General features: G+C 39.7%; 1 protein-coding gene across 6 annotated transcripts in view; it reads left to right on the forward strand.

Annotated features, from left to right (window-relative positions):
• DGKH (diacylglycerol kinase eta) overlaps positions 1-27,788 on the forward strand; it is a 172,343-nt gene that overhangs the window by 83,810 nt on the left and 60,745 nt on the right. For 5 of the 6 annotated variants that reach the window (XM_001232790.6, XM_004938670.5, XM_004938671.5 and 2 more), the window contains 4 exons: positions 2,929-3,039; positions 5,351-5,431; positions 24,720-24,824; positions 25,141-25,273. In XM_001232790.6, coding sequence (XP_001232791.3) covers positions 2,929-3,039; positions 5,351-5,431; positions 24,720-24,824; positions 25,141-25,273 — 430 coding nt within the window. Of the gene's footprint in view, positions 1-2,928; positions 3,040-5,350; positions 5,432-24,719; positions 24,825-25,140; positions 25,274-27,788 lie in introns of those variants that run through there. The other variant, XM_004938672.3, reaches the window with a different exon arrangement.

A 27,788-nucleotide genomic window follows, 5' to 3' on the forward strand; every position in this document is an offset into this window, starting at 1 on the left:
TTGGCAACTAAAGTTAAACCCTTACTGTGATATCGTTCATGTTAACTGTGAGTCTTTGTTGTACCCATTAGCTGTTTGCCTTTATCATAGCTGCATACCTCTGAAGAGATGTTGTGTTACTGGGCTGTACAACTGGCTGAATGGGGAAGTTGGAGACTGGCAAGCGGATGAGCAGTGATTCTCTAAATGTGATAAGTAGTATAGAACTGTGGGATGTGCATCTTTTTGTTTCTTCTAAATTGCAGTAGGCAAGCAGTTAATATAATTGGCAATGATTATTGCTTATGCTTCAGATTTAATGTCCAGCTGAGATTAATTAGAAGAAGGTTTCTCAGAACGGTGGGATCTTGGAGCACTGCTCTATCTGCAGTTGTGAGAGAAAAGGTACTGAATGCTTTCTTTTGGTGTAGCTATATCCTGATGAATGCTTATAAAAAACTTTACATGACCAGACTGTACGTCATAATGGGAACCCAAATTCAGTACCCCGGGAGGCCCCATCCATTCTTAGATTCCTGTATGTGTTGTGACTTGGATGTAGATTCAGGAAAGCGCTATTAGCAGATTAACTAATGGCTCAGTCAGCAGCTGGGGGTTTTCTGCACATTTTAAAGACTGAATGAAGTTAATTAAAGATACTGGGCCAAAGCTTTAGGCTCAAATTTGGACTCTGCAGCTGTGGAATTGGCTATTTGACATGCTTAAATCTCAGTCCAGAATACATATTTGTGGTAGAATGTTCAGATGTATGTTTCATGGAGTGCTTACATTCCTCAGGGAAATATTTATCAATCTAGTATTTTTCTAGCATTTCAATACAAAAATACATTCTGCAGAGCCTGCACAGTTATTTGATTACAGCAAGTTAATTTTAAGGGGCTGAGTGCAAAATGGATTTCATGTAGAAGCTCTTGGTTTGAATTCAGGGATAGAAGTATTCTAAGAGATGAATAGAAATAAGGAGAAATAGGTATTTCTCTTTATTTTTTACACCTTTTGGATGTGTAAAAATGGCATGAAAGGGTAAATTTCATTTTTAGCAAGTAATAAATCGAAGTCTAAAGAGGTTTAAAATTCTTTGACCAGATTTTTAAAATTCCTTGATAATATGCAATGTAATATATATGTTCTGAGTTTCTTAGTATGTTTAGTGTGTTTCAGTGAACATGGATTTCCTTCCATGTAGGAAGTTTTTTCCCTAAGTCAGTGCTTGCTGTACAGGTGGATTATTATTTCCCTTGACAAACATAGAAGCCATCTAATCCCATCCTGTGTGATAACTTTGCAAATCTCACGGTGCAATGCAAAACAAAAGTGCCACATGGCTACACTAAACAGCTTTGAATATACGCTTGCAACTGGATGAATTGCTAACTGATCAAATCTATTTATATCACGTAAAAATAGCTTATCGTAGGGCCTGGTCAGAAAATTGCAGGCAGTCATGAAGTTGTGTGTGTCAAGCATGCTCTCCATTCCTTTTCAGCTGGGAATTGCTACTCTTTAGCTTGAATAGAGCGGCCAACAGGATGCCATGTTCTGAATCATTGACATGTAAAGTGAGATGCAGCAAAACTGTCATCCGCAGTATCTCATCTGAGAGGACAGCCTTTTAGAGACTGTTAATTCAATTGCTTTGTGGTCATTGGGCTGTATTTGGAGTTTATTGCAATAGGAATATCTAAATGAAGGGTGTGATGTTCATAGCAATTATGCCTCTCATTTAAAGGAAATGGTAGGAAAGTTTAAGTGCTTTCTGGGTTTTCTGTATTTTTATTAACTTGCATTGAAGTTAAGGGTGATTTTATACATCAAAACAGACAGAAATGCTTATGAACTTTAAATCAGGTGTGATTAAGCCTCAAAAAGTCTAGAGTAACTTCAGATGATATTTTTATCGTGTTGTCTAGAAATTGTATTACAAGATTTGCATCGCATTACTGCAATACAAATTGGAAATCTTATGCATTAGAGACCATTTTGGAATATAATATCCAAATGCACTTACGTTTTCTCATTCTCTTTGCAAGCTTGAAAGCTGAAGAAAATGGATTGCAGGATTCATGCAATTAGCTAGCTGTGTGGTGTCGTTTTGTCTGATTAAGTGGAGAATTTATGTCATCGGGTTGATGAATCTCAGGCATGCTGGCTAAAGCTGCGTGCACATTCAGAATACACTAATATGCACTTTCTGAATTTCAAGGAATGGGCTGTACGTATGCAGGGCTCAGTTTGCAGCGCGATGGTTTGGATCAGCAAACTGTTTTTTGACTGAAGATTTTTCTAGCAGTTACAGCTCTCATGCTTTCCTTAATGTGATAATTCCAATTATGGTTGGACTGGGTGATCTTGGAGGTCTTCTCCAACCTTTGTGAGTCTATGATACTGTAACTGTATTTGTACGCTGAAGACCTTAGTTCAGCAAGGTACTTGCTGAGTCATGCACAACTTGCATAATTCCCATGCTTGAATGAGACACTTTTAAGCACCTTGTTGAATTACGGCCTATGTGGTGATGGTTTTTCTGCTCAGTGTAATCAGACTCTGGCACTGGAAATGACCTCACGTAGGCTGGTTTTAGCATTCATCTGTGTTGTGCCACTACCAGTTGGCTCTCACTTTAATATTTGTGGTTTTGTAGCTATCCAAACACTTGAATTGTGTTGTGGTAATCTTCACAACAATTACATGCCTCTTGATTGCCTGCTTTTCATGCAAAATTAGCATTTTGTCAACATTGGCACTGTTGAAAACGTAGCTGTGCCATTTGGTTGCCCAGAGAGTTAGTCTCAATTGAATGTGAATAGTTAGAAATCTATACAATATGTGTAACATAAATAATAGAAAAAAACCCTAATAACTTTGAGCTATATGCTTAGCTATTTGGATACGTATTTACCGTCTCTACTGTATTTTAATATTTTTCAGACAAGTATAAAAGAAGGATTACTACTGAAGCAAACCAGTTCTTTTCAGAGGTGGAAAAAGCGTTACTTCAAGCTTCGAGGTCGTACCCTTTACTACGCTAAGGATTCAAAGGTAATTCAGTGATACTAGCATCGCTTAGGTTTATAACTGGAATATCAATAATGTAGTGATTTATTAGTGATTGTTTCAATAATAATATTGTATATAAGAAGCAGTGTGCTGAATTGGCTTTAGCTAAGGAAGACATGATATCTCTTGATTTTTAAATTTGGAAGTCAAGTTTATCACTGTTCTTTTACCTTTTGGGGCTATTCAGACCAGCTATTGATTCATCTTCTGTAGTTTTTTCTTAGAGGGTGGTGGTACTCAAACAAATCCATGATTTCAAAAATAGTAAAAATGGAATAATGCTCAGAAGCCATCTCACAAACTGCATTAAAGCTCTTCAGTTTTGATGCCCCTATTGCTCTTACAGGGGTGAAAAAGGTTACACAAAATCAAAATAGGAAGCTTTTCTGCAAAAACTTATTTATATGAGGGAAAGGTCTTTCCCATCAATTGAAATTTATAGTGCAAAATTCTAGGGTGGACAGAGGGGAATGCTTCTGTCCCTTCTTGAAGGCATTTCCTTCCTCCACCTCATGACTGGAATGAGAGCATTTTGCCTTGTTGAAGAGGCTCAGATTGTGCTGTTCCATAGCAATGGTCATTACTTTTCTGTATCCTGTGGTTTTGCAGCAACTGACTGGAGATGTAGGTGATGTGCTTCAGGTCTCCATCATCTTCTCTAGCTAACCCTCTTAATAATATTCTATTACCGAGGCACTAAAACCTCTCTTTCTATGACTCTTGACTAGAGTTGCATAGTACACACTTGTACGGCTGTGATGAATCAGAGAAGATGTAGTCTCTGCAGGGAGTCTAGCACTGAAGTACCTGTGCTATTACACTTTTCTGCACTTGTTGCTACCCCAAGCAGCTTCTAAGTCTTAAAAAACACTACAGATATGAGCTGCGAGAATGGCAATGTTATCTGTGTCATAAAGATGAGAAAAGGAGGAGTAGTGAGTAGGCAGTTGGACGAATACCCTGCAGCACTGACTCCCCAGACTTGTTAAGTCTCACCAAACATTGGTTGCATGCTGGATCATACAGTAAGCAATTTTTTTATTTCTCCTTCCAGTAGCATAAAAGAGAAAGAGTGAGCTATGGTTAAAAAAGAGCAAGGTGACTCTGTTAGTCTTTCTTTTGCTTCATAAACCCATTGTGGCTCTTGAGCTCCATTTTCCCACTTTACAGATATTATATCATAGATTCTCTTTCAAGAATGTAGAACTCCATTGTATAACTGGTCAATGCATTTTTATCTTATTATGTGTGTATCTTTCGCCTCTGATACCACATTTAAGGTACACAGTGGATACCCCAAAGTTGCATCTATCTAGCTTTAAAGCAATATGATAGAATCACAGAATTACTTAGATCGGAGGGGACCTTAAAGATATCTGGTGAGATGGTGGCCACCCACCATCTCAGGCTGCCCAGGGTCCCATCCAACCTGGCCTTCAATGCCTCCAGGAATGGGGCATCTGCAACCTCTCTGGGCAGCCTGTGCCAGCACCTCACCTCCCTCTGAGTAAAAAATTTCTTCCTAATGTCTAACCTAAATCTTCCCTCTTTTAGTTAAAGCCATTCCCCTTTGTCCTACCACTATATCAGACCATGTAAAAAGTCATTCCCCCTCCTGCTTGTAAGCTCCCTTCAAGTACTGGAAGGCTGCACTGAGGTCTCCCCAGAGCCTTCTCCAAGCTGAACAAGTCCAACTCCCTCAGCCTTTCTTCATAGGAGAGGTGCTCCAGCCCTCTGATTGTTTTCATGGCCTTTCTCTGGAGATCCTCATCCCTCCTGTACTGGACTCCCAAGCCTGGATGCAGTACTCCAGATGGGGCCACACAAGGGCTGAGTAGAAGGGGACAGTCCCCTCCCTCCCTTGCTGGCCACCCTTCTGTTGATGCAGCCCAGGCAACTGTTGGCCTTTCAGGCTGCAGGCACGCACTGCTGGCTCATGTCCAGCTTTTTGTCCATCAGAAATCCCAAGTCCTTCTTGTCAGGGCTGTTCACAATGATTTTTTTTCCCAATCTGCACTGATATCTGGAGTTGCCTCAAACCTAAGTGCAATATGTTTTTTGGGAGCCACTGTTTTGCATTCTCTTAGCTATCAAATAGAAATGTATTTGGTGGTGAAGAAGGAAGTTCTGTCTATCTCCTCACTAGTGTTTTCTGCTTTTACTTTTTTGTTTTTATTTTATTTTTATCTTCCAGTTAGAGTGGATAGGAGGAAACGAAAGCAGAGAATGTAAACATGCTTCACATTGGACCCAGGCTATATTTAATGTTTTTGTGTTTTTTTTCCATTCACAGTCTCTAATATTTGATGAAGTTGACCTGTCTGATGCCAGTGTAGCTGAATCGAGCACAAAAAATGTCAACAACAGCTTCACGGTATGGAACCATTATAATGTTGGTCTTGAAAGCTGTAGATAGAACATTATGAAGAAAAACAATAATCCTCTGAATACCTTCTCATTGTCCTCTGTTTGGAAATGAAATGTCCTTTATTTGGAAATGGCGTATCTCATCAGCTACTGATAGTTTTGTAGATGAATTTTTTTAAATGAAATTTGGAAGGTCAGATACCTATTTATTAGGTAGCATTTACTTCAGAAGATGCTGATACAAGGCAAATACAAAGCAAGCTTTGATATTAGTACTTTTGGTTTTATCCTGTAGTTTGTCTTTGAAATGGCATGCTAGATTGATTCAAATGTAATTACGTTATTGCTTTAATTTCCTATAATAATATTTTTGCTCTTCTGTCATATGGAAGTCTATTTTATATTTTTTTAATTGCTGAGCGTATCCTTATTTTAACAGTTTCTAAGTTATGTGAAAAACTGGCCTCATAACTGTATCTTGAATCTGATAGTGGTACAAGAAATAAGGGTCTTCATAAATCCCCAGTTCTTCAAGTTTACAGGTGTGTTTTCCACAGAGGTCTTGCCATCTGTTGTTTAAGTACATGGCTGGAATTAAGTGAAAATGTTGGACACAATTCCTGTGCTGGAAAAGTAAATTTTTTGAACAAGAAAAGGCAAGGAGGAAGACTGTGGGTCATTGTTGTCCTTCTAAAGGTCACAAATTGTCACACTAACTGCAGCAGTATAATTTCTTTTAAACTACATATCCCTTATTCTCTACTAAAATGCAGATTTTCTATTTTCCTGAGGACTTCTATTATCACAGATGGTCTGTGCTGTCAATACTATAATTCACGGTAGTCCAATGCAGGCCTCTTCGATGCTTTGTCGGCTCTTCCCTGTGCTAGTACTTACCAGACAGCCACTGAAGCATTCAGAAAACTTCAAAGATATGTTCACATTGGCCTGGGCAGCCCAGCATGTTATAGAATAATAGAACTGTTTGAGTTGAACCTTTAAACGCCATCTAGTCCAACTCCCTGCAATGAACAGGGACACCTACAGCTAGATCAGGTTGCTCAGAGCTCCGTCCAGTCTGACCTGGAGTGTTTGCAGAAATGGGGCATCCACCACTTTCCTGGGCAGTGAGAGGACATTCTGAAATCCAGACAGAACTATGTTATGTCAGTGTAAGTTTCTTTGCTGACAATTAAAAGGACTAATTTAATTTTAATTAAAAAGCCTAATTTGACTGCAGGTCTCTGATGAGGGGTGATGGTGTGATGTGCTAGCTCGCCTTCCGGAAAGGTCCGTCTTGGTGCTGGGAAGTTGCTTCTGTCTGTCCCCTGTACAGAATTACAGCTGTCAGGCAGGCATCAGGAAAGCTGAGGAATCAAGAGGTGTGCAAAGATCATGAGTTGGGAATCCCAGTAACTATGACTGCAATTGGTTATTCAGGAATACTCAGCATTTAAGACTCAGCATCCCCTGATGTTCTAAACTTCACTCACTGTAGTTTCTTCAATGGGAAAAAGAAAAGAAGTCTCTGGCAATGAAATTACTGCATCACAAAATAAGACATTCTTCTTGGTGAAATTTTGAGGGACGAAGGTGTTATGATTTTGGCTTTTTTTTTTTCCTTGCTATTTCTTAAAGCAAGTGTTTGGTGTTTTAATTTCATGTAGAGTCCTTTAAATCCATCCATTGCTCACCAAAGTCATGCTTTGTAACTAGCATCAAGGTTTCTGGGGAAGACAGCAGTGAAGAAGAAGTCTTGGGGCCTACGGCTTTAACAGACTCAGAAACCAATTTATTTTCATGTCCTGGGTAATTTGGAGCAAACAATGCTTTCTCTAAGGAGTACTGAAATTCATTTTGAAAAATTACTGGTGTGTTGAGTTCAGGACTGAAGTGCCATCTGATTTGACTGTGAAATATGGTAATAGTCATCATCTCTCTTAATGTTTTGGTTTCTTCCTTTGTGTTTGCCAAACTCGGTCTCCCAGCAACATGACTTGGTAAAGTAATACGCCTCTGGCCTTGCCTACACTGGTTTTGAGGGGGAGGTGGTGGTACCTTTCCCACAGTACTCCTTATAAAGAAAAATAAACATGATGTTCTTCTGTCTTGAAAGAGCATGATCTCACCTCACCTAAAATTCCTTCTTCTTTTTTTTTTTGTCCTTTATGTTGTTTTATAAGTGTTATGTCACTTCCTTATGATGTAAGTGGTCTGTTAGCATTTTTTTGTGTGTGTTAAAAATGTAAAAAAATAATCCTGAACTCTTGCCTTCTGTAGTATTCTTCCTTTTTCTTTGGCCTAATAGCATATATAGACTTCATTAGATGGAATATGGTTGGACTAGATGATCTTGTAGGTCCTTTCCAACCTTGTAATTCTATTATTCTATGATTAATATCCACCATAAGATGTACAGTGGTATTTAAAGAAAAACACACTTTTAAGAAATGTACATTAAGCTCCTACTCCATGGCTTGTGGAAGCTACTGGACGAGGAGCTATGAATGTCTGGATGAGGAGCTATGAGATATGGTTTAGTGGCTTGTGGTAGCAAGGGTAATGGGAGGACGGTTGGACTAGATGATCTTAGAGGTCCTTTCCAAACTTGAATTTCTATGATTCTATGATTCTACTGATTTTCCTTCTTTTGCCCCTTACAGTTTGTCTATCTGGGACAAAAGTGTGCTTGTCAAGATTTTCCATGCTCTTTTTTGGATAAAACTCAAGTCCTAAAATTAGTCATTAAACACACATTTAAGGTTGAGTTTATTTGTGATGTGCATGCTTGTAGAATACTTTATGTAACTAAATATCAGTGTTTATTCACCAAAATTACTTTTCCTTTCTTGCTACAAACAAATTGAGGCTGAAGGGAATGTTAAGGTAAATAAATAGATGCTAATGAAAATCAGGAGCTACTAAACTTAAAACAGCTTATCTTTTTCATTTGCTTTTTCCTTATTACTTTTTTCTTTATTACTTTTTGGTGAACAGCTAACTCATTTCCAGCAAATAGTTCCTAGTGAAAAGCTTGTGTTAGGGTAGCTTCTAGTAGGTTACAGGCATTTCGTATTTCTATCTGCCCTCACACACAGAGGAAATGATGTCCTATGGCTTCAGCAGGCTTTATATCAGACCCTTAGGGCTGGATTCTTCTCACTTGCGCGTTAGTCCATAGGAAGAGAGAAGCCCAGGTGGAGGATTTGATTCAGCCCATCAAAGACTAACACTGCCTTCTCCATCAGCCACGTAAGAGTCTACTGGGGCTTTTGGTCTGCCTGTGCCTACAGTTTGGTGGGATCGATGTATGCTGAGTCCTCACTGATGTTTTTGAGTGCTCTGCTGAACATATTACGTCTTGGGGACACTATTAGGATGAATCAGTGTCCCCTATTATTGCATGAAAACAAATGGGTCAGTGACCAATTTTGCTCAGAGCTCTAATTCCTCACACGTTTTGGTTTGTAGGGATGGCAGATGAATTGCTAATATTTCAAGTGCCTTTAGGAAAGTATCTTCATTGTTCACTAAAGAAGTCTGAAATTGAATAAGACTGAATAATGGTCTGCAACATGCAAGCATGGAGTCTTAGGCAAGTGCAGTGTTAATGGTATGCTTATGTTCTAGTAGGTATAAGAAATTGGATTTTTTAAACTATATAATGATTCTTGAACGGGTTTATTCGGTTAATGAAATTCTTCAGGGCAAGAAAGGCAATTATGAAGCACTGTAGAATCACAGAATGACTTGGGTTGGAATGAACCTTAAAGACCATGCAGTTGCAACCCTCTGGAAGGGCCTCCACCCACCAGCTCAGGCTGCTCAGGGCATCATCTAACCTGACCTTGAATGCCTCCAGAGATGGGGCAACCACAACTTCTCTGAGCAGCCTATGCTAGTGCCTCACCACTCTCTGAGTAAAGAATTTCTTCCTAAGTAGGTCTTGACTGGCTAATTTTTGGACTAGGTGTCTTTAAGAAGTTTTAAAGAGCATCGACAAGAAAAAAAATCTGTAGATGTTAACCATGCCTCTTTTCAATGGTTGAGCCACATTCATGGTTTAAATGCTCTTTGTAATTATAAATCCAACTTAGTTTCACATAAAATGCACAGGCATTCTGTGGCTGCATCTGCATTAAGTTCAAAAAAAATTAAGTTCCAAATTAATGATTAAAACATTTAATTATGCTTCTCTGTGATAAATATGATGGCAAATAATAATTTCAGGGTATAATTTCTAACTTTGAGGTATTACATTGTACAATTACCTTTATACATTTGTTTTAAGTTAAGCACCTTCTAGTTCATATAAATTCACCTTCTAGTTCACTTTTGCATAAAACCATGGATGCTCAATTTCTTACTTATATCCTATTTCTTTCTTGTATTCTGAAAAGTGAAAATCCTGATTGGATTAAACCTTTAACAAATTGTGTCTGACAGCAGCAGAGGAAATAATTTCACTGTTTTTCTGGACGGTGCCCTCTAGGAATATGGTAATTAATGTACCAGATAATACTTGAATTAGGGATTCAGCTTGCCATATCTTCAAATTGGGATTCAGTGATGGGTTTAGAGACCCTCAAATCTATGCGACAACAATAAGATTAACATCCATTTAAAGAAGATTCCAATATTTGCACAATTAAATAAAGACTCCACTGATAATTAACTAAACCTCCAGTAGCTGTGATAGGAGCTTTGTCATCCAGGCAACTAAAAATGTAGACTCTGATTTTCAGCTTTCTGAATCAAATCCATTGATTGAATATGCAGCTTCAGAGAATGGTCATCCTGAGGGGATGGGAGCTGCAGTAGACAGATTGGCTGCCCTGGAAAGCCTATTGCAGTTCTTAGTAATCAGAAACTGGCTGGAAATGAAGATTTGTATTCCAGCCAATTACTTTGATTATGGTGATTCTGGGTATGCTTTCAGAAATGTCCAATATCTTTTTTTTTCTTTTTCCTGATTTCTTTGTTTTAGTAATGCTAAAGACTATATGGGAGTCTAATTTTCCATTCTGTGGAAAAATATTTCCTTAGGTAGAAACCTGGGCTGTAATTATTCTCACTTAGTGCTAGGCAAAGCCAGTAGAAGCCCATAAACTCTTCCTTGTTTTATCCTTTTTGTTGCCTCCTTTGGATTTGCCTGTTTTCTGAGATAAACTATCTTTATAAATATTCTTTTGTACTCTTACTCATTCTTGCTCTTCTTCTGGCTCTTTTTCTGTAGTATCATTTTGTAAGTGAAGTGACCAGATTGACACTAAGGGTTCCAAGTGAATACAAGTCATAAACATTTGAGGTTGATAATATTCTCTAAATTATACTCCCTTGCATTCCTGTTGGATTCCACATTCTGCCTGTTTGCTCCAGCAGCTACACATTATGCATTTTTCGTCCTGTGGGGACATCACCAAGGTCCTTTTTTTCTGTTAATTTGATGCTCTCTGTGATTGAGATATACTTTTTTTTTCTGTATTTCTCTTGGTTTTTAAGAAGTTCTTCTATCAGCTAGTGCTATTATGTTCTTTGTATCTGTTGTAGTTTCCATGGAAATAAATAGGAGGCATTACTTTCAGAGCAATCTACATAGATTAGAGAGACCAAATAATCGATTGCAGCAACTCCATGGGTTGAAGTTTATCTTGTTTTCCTCTAGAATTCTGATTACCCTATTTATCTATCTTTATAGATTTATCTAATCTAATATAATTTATCTAATATCTGTATTTTTGACTGATCCTTCATCTTGACCACAGGTGTAAAGTTTACCAGTGTATAAATTGCATGGAACCAACTTAAAGTATAAACGAGTTCTGCTCATCTTTGAATCTTCCTTGCTGGTTTAATGGGAGATTGCCTGGTTGTACCAGAAACTCAACCACTTGATTCATGACATTCAGCAGAATTTGAAGTTGAATATTATAACAGGGGCCTGAAGGCATATTGCTTTTTAGCAGTTTATTTCAGCGCTGCTTCTTCTGTCAGCTCTATGCCCATTGTCGAGATTAGCTGCTTCTAATTGATTTTAGAAAATTAAATTTTAATATAAACTATGGGCTTTTAAAACAATGTGTTGCCAGGCCTTTGTAATAAGTTGAGTAGATGGTGTGAAAATTTCTTAGTGACTTGGACAGATTTTGCTTCCTGTCTTATCACCCAGACTGAGTTCCAAATGAGGCTTTTTTTCAGGGATGGAAAGCTTCAGGGAACTCTTCAGGGAACAGGAGAAATGCTTAACTTTCCCTAAGCTGTATCAAGGGGAAATGAGAAGAGCAGTTTCCTGAAGGAGTTTCAAACCTTTCACCTTTTCTCTACTTTTGGGCACTGTGGTCTTTTATTCTTTTGAATATCAGAAATAAAAAGAGAGAGTCTCCAAGCTGGGCCAGGGCAATCCCAGGTGTTTATACAGACTGGGTGAAGAATCCCTTGAGAGCAGCCCTGTGGAGGACTTGGGGGTCCTGGTAGACAGGAAGCTGGACATGAGCCAGCAGTGTGCGCTTGCAGCCCAGAAGGCCAACTGTGTTCTGGGCTGCATTAAAAGAGGAGTGGCCAGCAGGGAGAGGGAAGTGATTGTCTGCCTCTACTTGGCTCTTGTGAGGCCCCATCTGGAGTACTGAGTCCAGGCCTGGGGCTCCCAGTACAGGAAGGACATGGAGCTCTTGGATTGGGTCCAGAGGAAGGCCACTAAGATGATGAGAGGGCTGGAGCGCCTCTACTATGGAGAAAGGTTGAGGGAACTGGGCTTGTTTAGCTCGGAGAAGAGAAGGCTCCAGGCAGACCTTATTGTGGCCTTCCAATTTATGAAGGGAGCATATAAACAGGAGGGCCAACTGCTGTTTACGAGAGTAGATAGTGATAGGACAAGGGGGAATGGTTTTAACTGAGACAAGGGAGGTTTGGGTTGGATATTAGGAGGAAGTTTTTCACTCAGAGGGTGGTGATGCACTGGAACAGGTTGCCAGAGAAGGCTGTGGATGCCCCATCCCTGGAGGCATTCAAGGCCAGGCTGAATGTGGCTCTGGGCAGCCTGGTCTGGTGGTTGGCGACCCTGCACATAGCAGGGGGGTTGAAACTCGATGATCATTGTAGTCCTTTTCAACCCAGGCCATTCTATGATGATTCTGGGCATAATCATCCTTGTATTGTCTCTTCTCTTGTTTGGATAATCTAACCCAAGTTTAATTTTATTATTGGAAATTGTTGCAAGTGCTTAGCCCAAAGTTTGGGGTCATAGAATCATAGGGTGGTTTGTGTTGGAAGCTTTATATATTTATAAAGTGCTGAAGTGCTTGTGGGTGACAGTGGAATTATGTTTCTCATGCTGTCCTTGTTGCTTACAAAATTCAATTTGCTGCAGTTCAGTCTCAGTGAACATTAGATTGTTTCTTTGATCATAGCCTCAAGCCTGTTTCAGACAGTATTCTACCTCAGTAATTTTTTTAGGCTTTTTCTTCTGACCCTTGACCTAAGGGGTGTGTTGACCTTTTGACCTTTTCTGGTCTTTCTGCTGCTGCTGCTTCTTTTTTTTTTTTTTTTTTTTTTTTTTTTCCTTTTCTTTTTGTGTTATTTTGTGTAAAGTGAAATCAACTCACAACTCCTATTTTGGGAGACTCCTGGGATGAGATGGTCTGACTGACTCCCAGACTTTGGGTGGTTTCTCCTGGTTTCAGCTACTACTAGGCAAAAGTTTTTCTTGAGGTTCCCTCTGTGCTCTACAGCCCCCTCAAAAGGTACAACCACATCGTTATAGAATCACCAAGTGGTTCATATTGAAAGCAACCTTTAAAGATTATCCAGTCCAGCTCCCCTGATGTGGGCAGAGACATCTTTCAATAGATTAATTTGGTTAAAATTGCATCCAACAAGACTTCGAACACTTCCAGTGATGGGATATGTTGTTCTTCCGGTTGACTTCCCTCAGTTGCTGTCATTGTCTGTTTGCTTCCTTTTCTGGATCTGGCTGGAGAGTTTCCATAGTAATGAGATTTAGGGTAACTGCTCTCAGTGCTTTTAAGGATGTGAAGAAATGAATCAATTCTGTACTGCTGCCTTGTTCTTAGCTCGATGATTAACCTTTGAACTTCTCTCTGGAGGAATACTCCAAAGTACATCTATCTGAAATTTTATTTCTTTGTGAAAAACGTGTTTGGTAACAATGGATCTGTGTTTGAAACATGGTTCTGTTTCTTGATAACCTTACATAAACGGCAGATTTCAAATAGTTTTCATGTTAACCTTACCAAATGCAGTATTGTATGAATACTCCCCAGAGTGCTTGAATCTCTGCTGTTGGTGTACTTTAAATCAAAACCCCGGGATGGCTGAGACTGGCAGGGCTCTCTGGGGTCCCTCTGCTGCAGTCCCTGCCCCAGCAAGGACACCCAGAGCAGGGTGCCCAGGGCCACATCCAGGCAGCTCTGGGAGATCCCTAGGGAGGAGACCCCACACCTCTGGGCAGCCTGTGCCAGTGCTTTTCCTAATGCTGGGCACCATTGTGAAGAGTCTGGTTTCCTCTTCATTGTATTCTTCATTGTATGTCAATTGCATAATAATTTAAAATAAATAGTAATAGTTGTGTAACAATTTCCTGGGTTTGGGCAGACTTACGTTTCCTTTGAGTTCAAGTTCAGTTACAACGTCTTCACAGCACGCACTGGGGATGGGAGCTCAAACACATTTGTAGGTGCCTTCATTTGAAGTGCTTTTGCTTAAGATGAATCCTCCTACCAGTAACACTGTGTTTTACATGTTGCACTTGGTGTTGTCAGAAGGGGAAGTGCACTGCAGAGTTTCAAGACATGGGTGGCACGTGCAGACATTCACCGTGCCCTCTTTGCAGTCTAGAGCAAGGTAGACAAAAGTCCTGGAGTAACATCCTTAAATATCTCAGATCCTCTTGATATCTCAGGGAGGGACAGTATGGCTGGAAACAGTTCGGGTTCCTGTGCTGCTGTCCTCCCCATTGTGACTCAGCCTTCAATGGACAACTAACTATTTGGGTGGATTCAGCTTTTCACCACTTGTGAGCTATCTGCTGTTCCATACAGATACTGATCAGCCTCTAAATGACAGAAGGCTTTTTGATGCTCCCAGCCTAAGCAATATTCAAACCACAGAAATAGAGGGAAAGTGCTTTTTATTCCATTTTGTTCAATTTCCCAGTCTACTTTTTTTCTATATTCAGGCAGCTCAGAAGCAAAACAAATACTGATATAGCAAATTAATTATGCTGCAGAAAAAAAAAAATGGAGAGACAAAAGCAATTAGTGTGCAGTTGCAGTGCACTTAGATTTTTTCCTCCATTTAGCATTTGCTCATTTTCTCCCACCCTCTGACAGTGACAAGAAGAGGTAATGAAGCTGAGAGCTCTTTGGGAAGCTTTGGGTGTGACTTTCAAGTTTTAAGCTCCTTATTTCTGAATGATGCACTGTCTCCCTTTCCCCAGAGTGTCCGGAGACATTGAAGCTTTATGTTTCATTATGAAAAAGCAATAAAGCATTTCAGCTATGAGGCTAAAATCCATAGATAAATCACTTGGGATTGAGCTATTACAATAAAGCTGAACAATTTTCAGAAGACAAAAAAATGGGGTCATTAAAATGTGAACATTGTGGTCTGTGTTGTATATTTTGGATCTGGTTGCGTTTACCTGGAGCTTGTTTTCCACAGTTTTGATTTTAAGCAGAACTTTTTCTTAAGTAGGTCAGGGAAATGCAAGTTTCTTTTTCTTCCTTTAGTTTTCTAAGAGTTTATTTTTATTATTATTATTGAAACACAACAAAATGACCAAATAAATTGAAGATTTGTTTTATTTCCTTCTCTGAATTCATAGCGTGACACCAATGTAACAGGTGTGTCTGGAGAGCAAGCAGTGCTCTATGTGTTAGTGAAAGAGGATTGCCAGCTTTCATTCTTCCTGCAGTTTTGCACTTCACTTTTCTGTATTTTTCCTTTTGTAAGTAAAACACCTGAAGAAACATTAAAAAGTACCCTTTGGTGCAGTTCCTGTATACAAAACAATTCTATAAACAGTGCTGTTGGTGTAAGCTCTGAATAAATATCCTGCTTCTCCTGAGTGAAGATCCTTAACTTCATACAGCTGGATTATGTTTAGACAGGGATCTGTTATTACAGAAGAAGAAAATAGCTGCTCTTCTATTTTATATAACTTTGCACCTAGTGCCATTGAATGCATAACTCACTGCTTTCCTTTAAAGACTGAAGCCATCCCATCTGCTATCGTGTAATGAGCTTGTGAAGCAGGCACTAAGAGCATAGCCTGCTAAGTGACCTACAACACAAATACATCAGAACTCTAAAGAAATGTGCAGACCTTGGACTATATAGAGTGGTTCCCAGTCTACATTTACAAGAGTGGTTGTTTGCCTTTATTATATTTAAGCATTGATTTAATACAAATTTCAGAGTTCAAATTCATGAAGCTTTCCTCTACTGGGTCTTGTAAGTGTCCTGTTGTAATGTTATACGTCTGAAGGAATAATGCTTTTCTTTTTGCAGTTGGTTGATGTTGTGTACAGGAGAGCTGAGAAACCAGTGATTTCTGACAGAATGATCTTTGGTGGTTACTTTGTACGCCTGCTGTATTCTTCCATGTTGCAGCTGGAGTTCTTGATATACCTGGATTCTGTTTTCAGAGGACCACTGAATGACTGAGCTTGGAAGAGAGCTCTGAAGGCCATCTGGTCTGACTCCTTTTCTTCAGCAGAGCCATGCAGAGCTGACTGTTGAGGACTGTGTCCAGATGGCTTTTTAATACCTCCAAGAAGGGAAACTGCACAACATCTCTGGGCAACCTGTGCCAATTCTTAGTCACCCACACAGTAAAGTGTTTACTGATTTTTGGATGGATCCTTCTCTGCTCTAGTTTGTGCCCATTGTCTCGTATCCTGATACTGGGCACCACTGAACAAAGTATGGTTCTGTCATCTTTGCACCTTCCTTCAGGTCTTGGTGGACATTGATGAGATCCCCTTGAGTCTCCTCTTCTCCAGCTGAGCAGCTTCAGCTTTCTTGGCCTTTCACACAGGAGAGGTGCTCCAGGCCCTTCATCATCTCCACAGTCCTCTGTTGGACTCCTTCCAGCATGTTCAGGTCTCTCTTGTATTGGGAGTAGAGGGGAAGGATCATCTCTTTTGACCTACTGGTGATACTCTACCTAATGCAGCCCAGTATTGTGCTGGATGCTTTGCTGCAAGGGCATGTTGCTGAATCATGGTTCTTTTCTGCAAAGCTGTTTTCCAGCTGGGCAGTCCCTAGCATATACTGATGCTGGAGGTTATTTATCCTCAGATGCAAGTTTTTGCACTCCTGGTCTGTATGGTTCCCCATCAGCCCATTTCTTTGGTCTGTCATGGTCGCTCTGGATGTCAGCCTTCTGGTGCATTGGCCACTACTTTGAGTTTTATGTCATCTGCAAACTTGCTGAGGGTACACTATGCCCCATCATCTAGATCATTAAGATATTAAACAGGACTGGACCCAGGACTGACCCCCTGTGGTGCACTGCTAGTTATTGGCCTCCAGCTAAACTTTGCATCACAGACACAGCCATTCATGCTGTTTACAGTTGGCTTCACTGTGTGTTTATCCAGCCCATACTTACAATCGTAACTTCATCAACTTCCATATGAGGAGCTTATGGGATAGTGCTGAAAGCCTTACTGAAATCAAGTTGGAGAAATACCCACTTCTCTGTCTTCAGCCCCCAAGCCAGTCACTTCATCATAGAAGGTCATCAGGTTTGTCAAGCATGACTTCCTTTTGGTGAATGCATATTAACCACTCTTTGTCACCTGCTTGTCCTTCACATGCCTGGATGTTTTCAGGGGGGGTGCATATTCATTTTTGCTGGGGATGTGGTCAAGCAAAGCCACCTAAATTACTTGGGCTAGATTCTTCTGCAAAATGAAGCTGGTGCAGACCACTTTCCTGCATCTGTGAGGTATCCGTGTTTGTCCTGCCTTTTGGTTGTGGTGTAGGAGATGCTGCATGTCATCTTTTCTTTCCCCTCCTAAGATTTCTTACTGTGGGGGTCAAAACCACTCATTCTTTCATTACTTGTGAGACTGGGAACAATAGAAAAAGGAGAAGACCAACAAAAAGAGTGAAGCAACTTTTTTTAGTGGAATAGACAGATCTGATTACAAATTCTGTATTGTACTCAAGCAAATACAGTACCCATTCGTTACTCACCATGCTTTTAAATCCTCAGCTCCTTCTATTTGGTAATTTGTGCTTTTGCCTGGTTTGGCTCATCTCATAAAATAACACTGACAGTTCACTGTAAAGTACCTGCTACATATTTGGTAGTGTACCACTGTAGCATTTATTTAGTATTCTTAACCTGAAGGAATTGAAAGTACTGCAGAAAGCTGCCCAACTGTTATCATTGTGATGTTTGCAGACAAGCTCTGATAGATTGACATGCAGCAATGACCCCAGCAGCCTACCGCTGACACCTATGGCAGAGGTGCATTCATTCATCCTAGAAGGCCCATGTGAATGTGATGTGGTACTCACTTCCACGAGGACAGGGAAATCATAGAATCATAGAATGGCCTGGGTTGAAAAGGACCACAATGACCATTGAGTTTCAACCCCCCTGCTATGTGCAGGGTCGCCAACCACCAGACCAGGCTGCCCAGAGCCACATCCAGCCTGGCCTTGAATGGCTCCAGGGATGGGGCATCCACAACCTCCTTTGGCAACCTGTTCCAGTGTGTTACCACCCTGTGTGTGAAAAACTTCCTCCTAATATCTAACCTAAACCTTCCCTGTTCTAATTTAAAACCATTTCCCCTTGTCCTATCACTATTCACCCTTGTAAACAACTGTTCCCCCTCCTGTTTGTATGTTCAAGTGTTGGAAGGCCACAATGAGGTCTCCCCGGCGCCTTCTCTTCTCCAAGCTAAACCAACCCAGTTCCCTCAACCTTTCCTCGCAGGAGAGATGGAGGAGCAGACAGAGAGCAGGAAAGAACCATCATCCTGATATGGTGGTATTTCCCAGAACTCACTCCCCAACATCTTGTAGGATAGAGAAGTCACAAAGCGTTCATTCTCTGATGTTCAAGCCCCAGGCATTAGGTAATGTCCCTGAGTGGAAAGGTGTGGGTTTGCTCTCATGTTAAATTGCCTTCTCTTCATCAGTTCCAGAAATACATTTTTAATACATCTGTTCAAAGAAGAGGAAAACTATTCCCCCACCTGCTTCTTGTTCTAAGTGATGTTTCTACATTACTAAGCCAATTCAAGACCTGTTACACAAAGTGCTATTAGTCTAATGCTTGATAATAGTTCAGAGCAGCACAAGGTGCTTTAATGCAAATATCATGTTGCAGGAAGTGGGGTACTTTGCAATTGCTGCCGAGATGTAGACCATTATTTTCTCGATTAGAAAATGTGATGTGTGCCTTTTCTTTGAATTGGTGTTCTGGCTTGGTTTGTGATAGCAGATTGCAATGTTGTTCAGCGCTTGTGAAATACCAGTTTTCCCAAATCATTAATGCTATTTTTTTAAAGGTGAATTTGTGATTGTAGGGACGTTCACACGTGCACAAATAAAACGTAAGGACTTGTTTTTTAAAAGTACAGTTACAATAAGAAGGGAAGCAGAGGAGGGGTATTCCAGAAGATCCACAAAAGAGTTACCATTTTACTGCACTGTTGACAGCCATGATTTTGTAATATCACACTCTTGTTTTCTTTTGGAAAACACAGAAGTATTCCAGGCAGTGCTTGATATAAGTTTTAATTGATGCACATGTCAATAAGTAGTATAGTCCTTATTCTAAGAATGCTTACTTAGAATACCCTTACGTTAATTTATACTTGACTTATCTTTCTTTGACTTGATGGTAAGATGAGGAGTTTTTGTTTGGAAGAGAGATCAAATATCTTAACTGGTGAATGTGCAGGGGAGATGTTTATAGCAGTCTCTTTGTTCTGTATGGCAGTAAAGAGTGAATTCAAAGCTGTATCGCCAGCCTGTAACCTGCCTAAATTAGCCCACTCTTCGTAGTGTATGGGACTTCCACATAAAAGCAGCCAGAACTATATATGTGAGAAACTTCCTCCTAGTATCTAACCTAAACCTCCCCTGTCTCAGTTTAAAACCATTTCCCCTTGTCCTGTCCCTATCCACCCTCGTAAACAGCCATTCCCCAAATGTAAGCCCATGGGGTTGAAGACATGTACAGCGTTATTGGTAAAGTTAGCCGTCTTGAGAGCAAAAGGTTATTTCAGATCTGCAGCGAATTTCATGGTAGCTTTAACTCTTTTTGAGTGTTCAGCTTTTTCTTAATAAGAGCTCTTTGAAATAGAAGTTGCAGTAGTGGTGCAAAACTTGACTTCGTCATTTTCATCAAAACAATTTCTGGATGTGTATATACATGTACGAGTATGCATACTTTTTTTAGAGGCTAAATTATTTTGCTTTCAGTATGTCAGAAAATCCAGCTTGATGGCAAGCCCTATACGGTTGCAGTCTGAGAGATGTCCTCTTCATCTGTCCTTTATTTCCAGTGAAAAAGCCCCTTATTTTTCTGAACAGAACAGTAATGTTGTCACAACAGTGGGCCATTTTTCTTTCTATACAGACATTCTTTATTCCTTCTGACGTTTCAGGATTTGTATTGTTTCCCTTTGGCTTTTCAGACTGTACATCCTCTCTCTTCCCCTACGCCTCCTGCATTAAGCATGTTTTTTATTCCCACTACCTCAGTTCCATCACTTTCCAATATACTGAACAATCTGGCTTCGGTAATTTTCTCTCCCCAAACCAGCAATGACTTCTTCCTGGCTACCTGACAAGGGTGAAAATTTTCAAAGCAACTTAATCTTCTAAATTAAATCCGCTTATTTTAAAGCCTTTTCTCTGTCTTTCTTCATTCTTCTTGATTTGTCTGCTGCTTTGTCAGCATGTGAACCATTAGCACTTGACTTCCCCCAAGATTTAAGAATTTCTTTATCATTTTGTTCCTTCAGTGATCTTCCAGTGGTTTCTGTGGTACTCCCTTTGCCATTGCATTGTACAATTTCTTCTTTTTTCCTGTTATATATTATATAACATATATATTATTAAAAATAATATATGAATGGTCTATAAATAATAATATTTGGGGCAGTGAACATTAATCAAGAGAAGAATGATATATGTAATAAAAGAAAGGATACAGACAACAGGGATCTGAATATGGCTGCATGCAATAAGATGAGATTACCAAGGTTACATGGTCACAAATGGACTTTAAAGACAGTTATAACCATTTTAATTTTGATTATGCCTCCATGCAGGTTTAACAGTCTTTAATTCTGTGGAATAAATGCGCTCTAAACATCCTACTGAGGTTAATTTATCATAGTGTTCCATGAGCATTTGTATGAAAGCATGTCTTTTGGATAACTGCAAATAAGATGATCTAGGAAATCACTCTTAGTTTAGGACAAGCAAGATACTGAGTCACTGTAAAGCTCATAAAGCTATACTGAATCAGAGTAACATAACAGCAGTAGCAGTTGTTCAGGAAAGGAGTTTAAGAAGCAGGATATGTACAGTGATTCTTCCTCTTGCATAACTTCGTAACATTTAGTAATTTTTGGACTTCATGGACTTCCTAAGTTGAAGGATTGGAGGTACTGTGTTTTACAGTACACGACACATCTATTCTTGATGAAATTGTCAAATACCCTTTTAGACATTTAAACCTCCACTCTCCTACACTGCCTTTGGAAATACTTTTCAAGTCTTAATGATGAGTTACCAAAAACACCCAACAAACCACCACTTTCTGTTTGATAATCATTTCCTTGGTTCCTTGAGTTCATATATTATGTAAATTATGAGAGCTGCTCTGAAAGTAATGCCTCCTATTTTATTATTGGCCCATGACAACAGAGGCAGATGGTGGTGGTATGGCAGTAGAAGCTGAACCTTCCCACCAGCATCTTGCTCCATTCTGTTGCTGTGTGACAGATTGCAGCAGAGGGGCACTCCGCCAGAACGGCGTCTGACATGGAAGTGTGTGTGAAGCAAAGTGTGTCTCTGAACTCCTCCATGTGAAAAAAAAATGGCGCACACTGACATTCGTCGACGCTCACTCAACATTTATGGAGACCAAACGGTGGATGTGAGCACAGTGAGGTGGTGGGTGTTGCATTTTAGCAGTGGCAGCAGTGACAGTGGTCACCTCCACTGGTGCAGATTGTTACGAGCATAGCATGTAGGCTCCTGTTGATTGCTGGAGAAAACGCATAGCTACTGGTGGTGACTATAATGAAAAACTTTTGTAGGTGAGAATTTCCTCTATCAGATAGTGTTCTTGTGCTCTTTGTTGTAGTTTCCACACAAGTAAATAGGAGGCATTACTTTCAGAGCAACATTTGTACCCAATAAGTAATGAGAACACATCATGGCTTCTCTGTCTCTCTGCCACCCAATCTTCCCTATATTTTAGCATATAATGCATTTTGTCTTCTTTCACGAATCATATTCTTTCTTGAAGTTTGTTGCTAGAAACATGTAAAGAGAATATATAGATTAATCATCGTTCAATATTTACATATACATACCTTCCAACTTTATTTTTATAGCACTGATCATTCATGTGACCATCAGTGTATAATTTAACTCTTTGGATCTTGAAGTACTCTGAGTGGATAATTAATAAGAACTTGGGATGTAGGAATTTCTGCTGTTCGTATGCATTAGTTAGTGATGTTTGGTGCCATAGTTTGGTTGCCAGGACATTTGTGTGCCCACCAGACTCCTTTATAGTTGCTTCTGCAGGTGCTGTTGTCCTCTGTCATATTTACCAGCCCTGTGCTGATGCTTTGGATGACCAAAGGGCATCTTGGTAGGGGTTGTTCAGCCTGGAGAATAGAAGGCTGCGGGGTGACCTCATTGCAGCCTTTCAGTACCTAAAGGGAGCCTATAAAAAGGAGGGCAGTCAACTCTTTGAAAGGGAGCTAATAGCAGGACAAGGGGAAATGGTTTTAAGTTGAAGGAGGGAAGATTTAGGTTGGATATCAGGTGGAAGTTATTTACTGTGAGAGTGGTGAGGTGCTGACGCAGGCTGCCCAGAGAGGTTGTGGTTGTTCCATCCCTGGAGGTGTTCAAGGCCAGGTTGGATGGGTCCCTGGGCAGCGTGGTCTAGTGTAAGATTTGAAAGTTGGCAGCCCTGCCCGTGGCAGAGGGGTTGGAGATTCATGATCCTTCAGGTCCCTTCCAACCCAGGCCATTCTATGATTCTACGGTCTCAGCTGGCAGTATATAATTCTGCATGAGAGACTGAACTGAGATCTTGATTTTGGGAGGGGAGAGTGAGGAGGGATGCCTAGGGGATTTCCACAGTCGATACTGTTAAAGACACGAGCAGTATAAATAGATTTTACTTGAAAATATCAAGATTTTCAGTAGTCTTCAGCAATAAATGCAGCTGTTGTTGCTTAGTGGCATTCTACAACATCTGGTTACAGGGTTGAACTAGGAATGAGCAAAGATTTTAAGTGCAGCATTTTGGGTGGGCTTTGTCCTTACTTAATCCATATGTAATAGCATGCTAGATAATAAGAAATAATCTGGTGGCTGAATTTGCACAAATAAGATTTCTGAGTCTGCTGAAACCTGGAAATTCCTGAAGAATGCTGATTGTTCTTGGAGCCAGGGATATATTATGATTTAATGGCTTTTCTGGGCTTCATTTGATGACCTGGCCTAGAAAAACATTTTGAAGTAATAAAGCGTCTGTTTGGCTCCAAACTAATGAGAGAAGCATTGCTCTTTGCATTAACTGTTCTTTAGGAAGAGTCACAGATAGCTACTAATAAAGCTTATTAAAAAGCTTAAACAAGATAGAAGGAAATAGAAAACAGAGCAACTATTCTCTTCCATTTGAAGTATATACGTTTAAAAAAAAAAAGAGGAAAAGAAAGCAAACCCAAAGGATTTTGCCTCTCTTCCATGTGACTTGCAGCTTGCTGCACTTCAGTTGCATTGCCTCTGAGATACCTTAAGTGCAGCTCAGTTAAATGAAGAAGTGGGTAGGACAAATCAAGGCTAGAAGAGACTATTTGCAGCGGAGACTGGGTAAGTAAATGCAGATGTAGGTGAGTGCTTGCTAATGTTGTGCAAATGTTATTATCCATAGCCTGCAGCATTTCCAGCAATGCTCAGGGATGGCATTTTTGGTGGTCCTTTCTTTGTTTTATTTAAGTAATTTGCAAGTGTGGGTTGTAGGTGCTATGCAGTGAATTTAGATGTGAGTGATAGAGATTACACTTAATTTTTTCGGACTTCCTACCAAAAAAAAAAAAAAAAGCCAACTACAAATAACTTCCCTGTAATTTCATGTACCTGTTTTGTTTTAAATTCTTTGCTGTGAAAGTAACTGCTTCGTGTATTTTTGTGCATTGCTCAAAATAATTTCAGTGGGAGTTAGCTGATGATAGTTTCTGATGCCTTGCTGGTATTTTTATTATTTTCCTACTGGAGAGGGAAAGGGAGAAACAGCTTCTGCTCTGAATAAACCTCCTAGATAGAGCATTTTCAGAATTCTAGTATCTAAAGCCAGACCACTGAAACCTCCTCAGCATCAACTTGCTCCAGGAATTCATTCGACTGCTCCATTAGGATAGTAGGATTTGATTTCAGATGCTTGCATTTGTTCTCCGTGTCTCTCTATAAAGATTTGTATGTGTTCCTATACTTTATATATAAAGTTCTGATTTAACTGTTCGTATGCATAGAGCCGTGTAAGTTTATTGTCAACATACAACGTAGGGAAGTACAACAAAAGCTTTTATTGTTGTTGTTTTAAGACTTCCTGGCTTTTGGTTTTTAAGTATGTATTTATTTATTTGGTGTCTCGTAATTTGAATGGACCTTGCAGTTTCTGTAACCCTGTTATGAACTAGGATTGCAATCTGAATCAATTACTGATTTCTAGAACAGTTCTTTTAGTGGTTTCAATGCCTTCTGTTTGAGTACTTAAGCCTCAGTGCACAGAGAGCTGAGAAGGAGGCACAATCAATAGACATTATAAAAGCCTGTATTGAAGCCTGATTAGAATCTTAGGAACTGCAGAAGGAAAAGCAAACTCTTTCATGGTTGGTAGTGTGGTAACAAAAATATTGCTGTTAAGAGCTGGATGTCTTGTGGTCTGGGGCGTGTCTTCCTTTTGCATCATCTCATGGAAAATGTTGCGTTAGGTACTATATTCTGTCATGGTTTTTGCCATCTGGAATCACCAGCATGCAAATCTTTTTCAGATAATCACTCCGTTTAGGAGGCTGATATTGTGTGCTGAGAACAGAAAAGAAATGGAGGACTGGATAAGCTCTCTGAAGTCCGTACAGTCCCGGGAACACTATGAGGTAAGTTGAGCTCCCTGTTGGCGCTACCTGCTCCAGCTGAACAGATCAAGCAACAGGACACAGAGCTAGAGCAGCTCACTTTTCCTAGTGTGAAAAGTCTATATAATGTCAGGATAAAGCTTCACAATTAGAGCTTGCTACGGGATTCTTGCGATACTTTTGTTTAGAAGTTTGGAGGTAGAGCGAGCTAAGTATCCTTGTGAGAATACTTGTCGCGAACATTGCACTGTCCCCTGTAATGTGGAACGGTAGGTAATTGCAGTCACCGTAGCTGTGTTCTGTACTTGCAAATTTGTCTTAACTTCTCCTTTACTAGACGGCACAGTTTAATGTGGAACATTTCTCAGGGATGCATAACTGGTACGCCTGCTCCCATGCCCGACCCACCTTCTGCAACGTGTGCAGAGAGAGCCTCTCTGGAGTCACTTCTCACGGCCTGTCCTGTGAAGGTAAAATGCATGTTTTCTTCCCACCATTCATAATGTAGTGTACACACATAAATTACCGACAGCATAAGACAAATAATGATTCTGAAAATAATGAGTAAGCAAAAAGCCTAAAGGGAGAAATCCATTCACTAGAGTGGCTTTCTCTTGGGGAGAGCGGCTACTAATGATGTGGCTCACCCTCTTTCTGTTCCAGGTGCCTTTTTCTAACTCATTTCAATAAAATATTTCCTTCTGCTGCAGCTACCAGTTTGGAATGTGCTTGCCTGGGTGGATGGTTTGCAAGGAAAGATAGGATTTCTTTGATTTGCACTTGAAAAATGCAGATGTGTAACAAAATAGTCTTACTGGTGTGCAGAATCAGCATTCCTCAGAAAAAAAAAAAGTCATAATGGTACTTTCTGCCCCACGTCTATAAAAGTTATTAACGCTTTGTTCTGCACTGAGGAGAGATTTATTGCTTTAAAAATCCTGTCATTCAAAGAGGTGGTAGGGATGTAAATGTCTTTGCAGTCTATGGTTAAGCAAATCCAGTAGAAACAAAAAGGAGGTGTGACTAAAACTTCAGAATTAAGCTGATCTGGAGAAATGATCTTTTGCAAACAAGTATTTGTAATAAACCTGAAACAGCTTATGTATTTCCTGCTGTGAGTACTCTGAAAGAGCTGTGGCAAGTCTGCTAGTCTTAAAATACAGCAGAAAAGGAAGCATAAATTGTGACCTTATGATGTATGTGAAGTGGAGAGGCAAGTTTTAGTGTCACTGTCTTGCTATATAGGAAATACTTAATTACAAATAGCTAGCTATCCAGAAAGGGGTAACTGTTATTACTGCATTCAGGACTTCATTTCTGGATACATGTCAGCATACTGCAAATACATTTCTTTAATCAACACTGTTACAACACTGAAGGTCTGCATGTGATTATGTGCATTAATATTGTCAATACCTTTAGGTAGCTGTTGGTGCAGTTATCAAGGAACTATACAGACCTATTTCATAGCAATTAGAAATAGCATAGTTACATCCAGCTTCTTTGGTATGTGTCTTCCCCTGTGTGTAAGTCATTTGAACAATTATAAAGCAAGTATGGTATTTCCCATGTCTGATATTGGCAGATGGAAGAATCATAGGCTTAACTAAAATGCAGTTGTATTGCCTCTATGAGCAGGTACAGCTGTATTTAATCAGGAAATGGAAAAGAAAGGTTCCTTTCCCTTCATAATGTATTTATCCTTTCGTAAGTTAATATTATAGCTATTTTAAAAGGTCAATTAGTGGGAGTTATTCTTATAAGATCATTGTTATTAATGGTCATAGCTCATCATTTTTCTAAGTGTTTTCTAAGTATGGTTTTAGTGCTTCTAAGTATGGTTCTTATTTCCAAGAGGTTGATGCTAACTTGAAGGAAATTTCTAGATATGGGCTTTGTCACCTATCTGCATAACTTATTACAAACTATTACTACATTTATTCACTTTCCTGGTGCCAATTGATCTTTCATCAATTTTTACCAAAGACTGGATTGGCTTCTTCTTTGCCCTCAGTTTCATAAACATTTATGGCCTGGATTGGTTTAAAAGTAGATATTATGATACTCATCTATCTGTTAAGAAGTTTACCTCCACTTTCTTCTTAGCTATCTTTTTTTTCCCCCAGTATTTTAAAAAATAAAAGGAGTACCTTAATTATCCATCTAATCTAAATCAGTTGATGGTTGGCTTTTGTCTTCGAATACTCGTACTTCTCCCCCTGTCCCGTGAAAACCTGTTCATGTAAAAAGGTACTTCGGTTTGATGCTAGTTCTTCCTCTGAAACTGTTATGTGACTTGAGTTCATCTTTACTTGCTTCTGTCATGTGCACTTCTGATGCAGTTGGCCATCTATTTTTTATTTATCCCGTGCTAGCAATATATATTGTTTGAAAAGATGATGTAGTAGGTATTGAGACTTAATATTCCACAGACATGTTCTGTTCTACTTTTTCTCATTGCATCTTTGAAATAAACCTGTTTAAATATTCATGCCTGACGTCTGAAGCCTCCAGTGCTGCTTCACTCTGGGAATCCATTTATATCTATACTAAATTCAATTATACGTGTGGTCATTGATCCCGAGCTTCTCTATTATCTCACGTGTTGAAAAGCATGAGAAGCTTCTTGAGAGATATTGAAACTCTTCCTCCATTCAGTGGTTTGGGTTACTGGCACACTAAGCTATCTTGAAAGTAGCTTGGAGACTTTGTATTCTTTTGGTCTGACTCTTGACTACTAGCTGTAGGTAAAAATAAAAACCAGTTTTATTCTAACGTTTTGCAGTTTACAATACTTTGGAAGATTAGTCCTCTAATATTTTATTCTCTTAGTTCTGCTGGTCTCCAGCAGCACTACCCAAATGTTTTTTTCAAGCCTGACTGCACAGGCCTCATTTCTGTCAGAAATAAGGTGGGTGCCTTCTTTTTTCTGTGCCTCTTCCCTTCCAATAACCTTTGGCAAAAGTTGACCAAATTAATTGCAGG

Source organism: Gallus gallus, chromosome 1, assembly GCF_016699485.2.
Source record: "Gallus gallus isolate bGalGal1 chromosome 1, bGalGal1.mat.broiler.GRCg7b, whole genome shotgun sequence".
Lineage (NCBI taxonomy): Eukaryota > Metazoa > Chordata > Aves > Galliformes > Phasianidae > Gallus > Gallus gallus.